Source organism: Cervus elaphus, chromosome 6 (assembly GCF_910594005.1).
Source record: "Cervus elaphus chromosome 6, mCerEla1.1, whole genome shotgun sequence".
Taxonomy (NCBI): Eukaryota; Metazoa; Chordata; class Mammalia; order Artiodactyla; family Cervidae; genus Cervus; species Cervus elaphus.
In genome coordinates, this window is record NC_057820.1 from 50,060,558 (window position 1) to 50,065,043 (window position 4,486).

Genomic DNA, 4,486 nt, shown 5'->3' on the forward strand with positions numbered 1-4,486 from the left:
TCAAGATGCCATGTATAGATTTGTGTTCGCATGACCCATGTAGGGCCAAACATCAAACACACCCATTGGGTAGCATGCATACCAATACTACATTTTAATTTCTAGAATAATTACTATAGTTTGAATAAAAGCAAGATAGCCCTTATTTTGATCTCTGCAAAAGGAACAACACTTTTCCCTGCATTTTCTCTAGAAAGGGATTTTTATTCTCTCAGTGGCATTAAGTGGGAACTGACCAAGCAAATCAGTGGGTGGGTTGTTTGACCACTCCAGAGGTCAGTGAGTTAGGACTATTTCCCTTGAGCTCTCACTTCCAGAATTCTTAGAAACGAGAGAGTCCTGTGGCTTGGAAGCTTGGGTCTTGCAATTTGTCTCTGCAAATGGAGAAGGCACGCAAAGGGTGCTAGGGCAAACTATATGTCCAGGATTTTAATTAGGTACACATGCTTCATTTGGCCAATGCAGAGGTTTTAAATGTTTTTGATTAGTCACCAACATTATAAAAATCAGGAGATTTCATATAAAGAAATATTTCCAACCTCTCTTAGAAATACAGAAGTTCTAGAAGTACTAGCCCTTGATTTCCCACATGACAAAAATCACCTGACATGGAGTGGCAGCTGCCCCTTCAAGCAGGACTTGTAGTCTCAACACTGCCTCTGTCTCCAGGTCTCCACCTACTTCACTCAATTACCATAACTACATGGCCTTTGAAGATGTTTGAGTCTGAGTTCCTCCACTATGAAATACAAGAATTAGATGATTCTAAGAATTGGATACATGGGAATAATTATGAAGGTAAACTATCTATAAGGAATCACAGTGTGCATTTCCCCCAAAAAGCAACTAATTTTTGGTATATTGCTATGGGTATGAAACTTGTATGTATTATAAGATATTTATGAGGATATTGACACCATTCACACAGTGGCTCCCTAAAAGAAGATCTAAGGAAATTGTGTTTATGTGTGTATGTGTTCACACATACACACAGATATGCACAGAGTAGATACTCAGTAAATATTTCTTGAATAAAGTAATGAGAAGCTCAAGAGCATTCATCAAAACCCTAAGCAATAATAAATATTATGAACTGCTGCTGTACACCTCACAGCTTATGAACTCACTCTACTTCTCTTTTTTCTCTTATTTTCCCCCTGTTGTAGTCCAAGACTGAGAATCTAATTGAGATATAATGAAAATTTATTAATTAATTGTAAATAGAACGGGTTGATCAAGTATCAGTTAGCCTACCTGCATTAGTTTGATGTGGTCTGAGAGTGAATTCATTACTATAGTGAAACCAGAACTTCTTAGTTTGGAGATATGGATTCTGGCCCTGATTCTGCCACTAACTGTAGTTCTTTGAATAAGTCACTTGGCTCTCTGGCCAAAGTTTGATCATCCATAAAATTATATGGTCTTCAGGGCTTCTCTCTGCTTTATGATCTCTCTTTATGTGAAAAACAAAGACACATCAGAGGTAAGAGCTAGAAACTCAGAGCCAGCAATGTCTAGCAAGGAAAGACCAAGAAGAGATTTTTCCCCCAATAATTAAGGCAAGGAAGTCTCCAAACGCATGGGCAACAATCCATGGAGGGACAAGAGTGGAATGTGAACTCATTAGCAGAATGTTGAGTAAAACTCAGGGAGGAAAAGAGAGTAATAGAGAGGGAGTCCAACTGTAGACTAAGAGAATTCTAAAGAAAAAAAATGGAAAAACTGCTGCTAATTAGGTCATTTAGAAACTGAACAACTGAATGTAATTCTTGCTGAAGCAATAAGGAAACAACCATGGGATGCACGATAATAACAAGAATACATGCTAATAGACAAAACTAGGATCCCCCAAGTAACTTAACAAGTCCCATGCAAGCTAGTAGATATCAGGTGGAAAACAGCACTTGAATTTCACACAGATTTTTAAAATGTACTGAGGAAACATGTAGCAAAGGATCAGATAATATTTGCTGAATCAAATTCTGTTATTAAAAACTCTGGTATGCTTCACTATTTAAAAGCTTTAATGTGGAGTCTGCTGGGAGCCCAGCTTTCCATCCTCCCCACCCACTCCACCCACACGGCTGAGGTCACACCGGCCCAGCCTCTTTTGCAACTTTCCCAAGTTTGTGCATAAAGAGAGAGGAGGAAAACTCAGAAGGAAGTGACTTGGCCTCAACAAGTTTGCTCCCAAAGCCTTTTTCCTCTGATCTAGCTGAGACTGCTGTTCTAAGAGGAGCCCCCCAGACTCAGAGAAAACCCCCCACCTGCCGTCGGAGGCTGAAAAGGCTCTGGAAGCTTTTCCTGGCTCTTGTCTGTTCCAGCAACACCAGAGATTCTGAAGCCCCTCCATGAATCCTCGGAAGAAGGTGGACCTCAAGCTCATCATCATTGGAGCCCTGGGTGTTGGAAAGACCTCCCTCCTCCACCGATATGTGCATAAGACGTTTTACGAAGACTATCAGACCACACTGGGGGCCAGCATCCTCTCCAAGATTATCATACTGGATGACACAACCTTGAAGCTACAGATCTGGGACACAGGCGGCCAGGAGCGATTCCGCTCCATGGTGTCTACATTCTACAAAGGCTCTGATGGCTGTGTCCTGGCTTTTGATGTCACTGACCTGGAGTCCTTTGAAGCCCTGGAAACCTGGAGGGGTGATGTTCTGGCCAAAACCATTCCAATGCACCAGTCCTACCCCATGGTGGTGCTCGGGAACAAGATCGATCTGGCAGACCGGCAGGTTCCGCAAGAGGTAGCCCAAGGCTGGTGTAAAGAGAAGGATATTCCCTATTTTGAAGTCAGTGCCAAGAATGACATCAACGTGGTACAAGCCTTCGAGATGCTGGCCAGTCGGGCTCTGTCAAGGTATCGAAGCATCTTAGAGAGTTACCTCACAGACTCCATCAAGCTCTCACCGGAAGACCAGCCCAAGAGCAGATGCTGCTGACCGTCCGGACCCCGGCTCTGCGCGCCCACGGACAGAGCTCAGCCCCGCCGGCCGCCCGCGCTCAGACGGCAGCCAGGCTCCTAGGCCGGCAGCAGCCCTCGCCTCCGCGCGGGCTCCAGACCAGCCCCGCCTCGGGCTAAGTGCAGTAGTCAGGGCGGAACGGGGACGTCCCAGAGGAGTCACGGCCAGTCGCTGGCCCCGGCTTTCCTGCCCTGCGCCCTCCCCGGACACCTCCTGCTCTGGAAGGCGCATCCCTGCACGCAGGCGGCTGCGTCCGGAGGCAACGGGCGCCTTCCTCAGCGCGCCCACCGCACCCCACCCCCTTAGAGCCGCCGCACAGCTGTGGACCAGGGTCCCTGCAACCAGGGCCGGGGAGGCGGTCCCCCTCACCCCCTGGCAGCAGCTGTTCAGGCCTGGGACACCGTCTGTCTGTCCCCCCCAGAGCGCAGGGCAGAGGGAAGGCAGGAAGACCCCCGGGACCGCGCATGTCTCCTTGCTGGTGCTCAGGCTGCTGCCTCAGCTGGTTGTCTGCCACACGAGGTTGGCACGTGCCCTGCCCACATCCCGTAGCTCCTCAGGACCAGAAGCTCGGCTTCAGTCCCAGGCGCTCTTGTGGAGACACACTTGCCATTCCTTCAACAAGTCCTTTTGTGTATCTACTATGTGTGATGGCTTGAGGTCCAGGGACGCGTGTAACAAAGACCTTGCTCTCCTGGGTCCGACGTTCTGGAGAGGGAGGGAGGCAGTAAACCCAGAATTTAACCAGATGTTTTCAATTAGCAGGTAAGCTCTTGAACCAAGCAAGGTAACGGGAGAGAGAAGGACGGAGGGTGGGGTTAGGTGCTGTTTCAGATGTTTCAGACAAAGTAGCCCAGGAGGGCTTCCCTGGGGAAGCGACATTGGCCCAAAGGCTGGAGAATGAGAAAAGGGCTGCTGAACTGGAAGAAGAGCGTTCTGAGGACAAGTAGAAGCAAGGGCCAAGGCTCCAGATCAAGGACAAGCTTGTTTTGTTCCAGGGACAGTGAAAAGACACTGATTAACCTGAGAAATCAAAGCTGCTATTCCAGGGACAAGGTGGACCCCCTAACCCCCGGAACACGCCTTGCCTGCCGGCCACCAGAGGGCAGCAACGCGCCTCCCAGCAGAACAGGAAAGGGCGGCTCCATGGACGCTGGAAGGGCCGCCGTTTTCCTCTGCTGAGATGCTCAGAGCTCATTCTTTGGCTCCGGGCATTTTCAGTCCTTCGAGATTCGCCAGGCAGAAAGATCCCAATTTCTTAAGCCTACTGAGAGATGGGCAAAAACTGCAGCAGCAATGATTCAGGCAAGAAATCAGCATCGGTGATAAATACTGGGAAGCCGGGGAGTCTGTTCCTGCAGACGCTACAACCAGAATCTTCTGTTTCTTCTGGTGACAGGCAGCGTTTACAGAGCCCAACCTGAAGGGAGTAGGCGAGATGACCGACCCCCCCCCCCACCCCCCCCCCCAGGGTTTCCACGGCCACATCCGTGCCCACCACAGAAGTCTCCTGT

General features: G+C 48.7%; 1 protein-coding gene across 1 annotated transcript; it reads left to right on the forward strand.

The window, feature by feature from the left end:
• Positions 1-2,073: 2,073 nt before the first annotated feature.
• Positions 2,074-3,045, forward strand: LOC122696202 (ras-related protein Rab-7b-like). The gene has a single exon (XM_043905877.1). It carries the CDS (start codon positions 2,352-2,354, stop codon positions 2,952-2,954), a length of 603 nt encoding a protein of 200 aa, XP_043761812.1. The 5' UTR covers positions 2,074-2,351; the 3' UTR covers positions 2,955-3,045.
• Positions 3,046-4,486: the final 1,441 nt, after the last annotated feature.

Coding starts and splice junctions, on each gene's coding strand:
- LOC122696202 (XM_043905877.1), top strand. CDS start 2,352: ATGAATCCTCGGAAGAAGGTGGACCTCAAGCTCATCATCATTGGAGCC.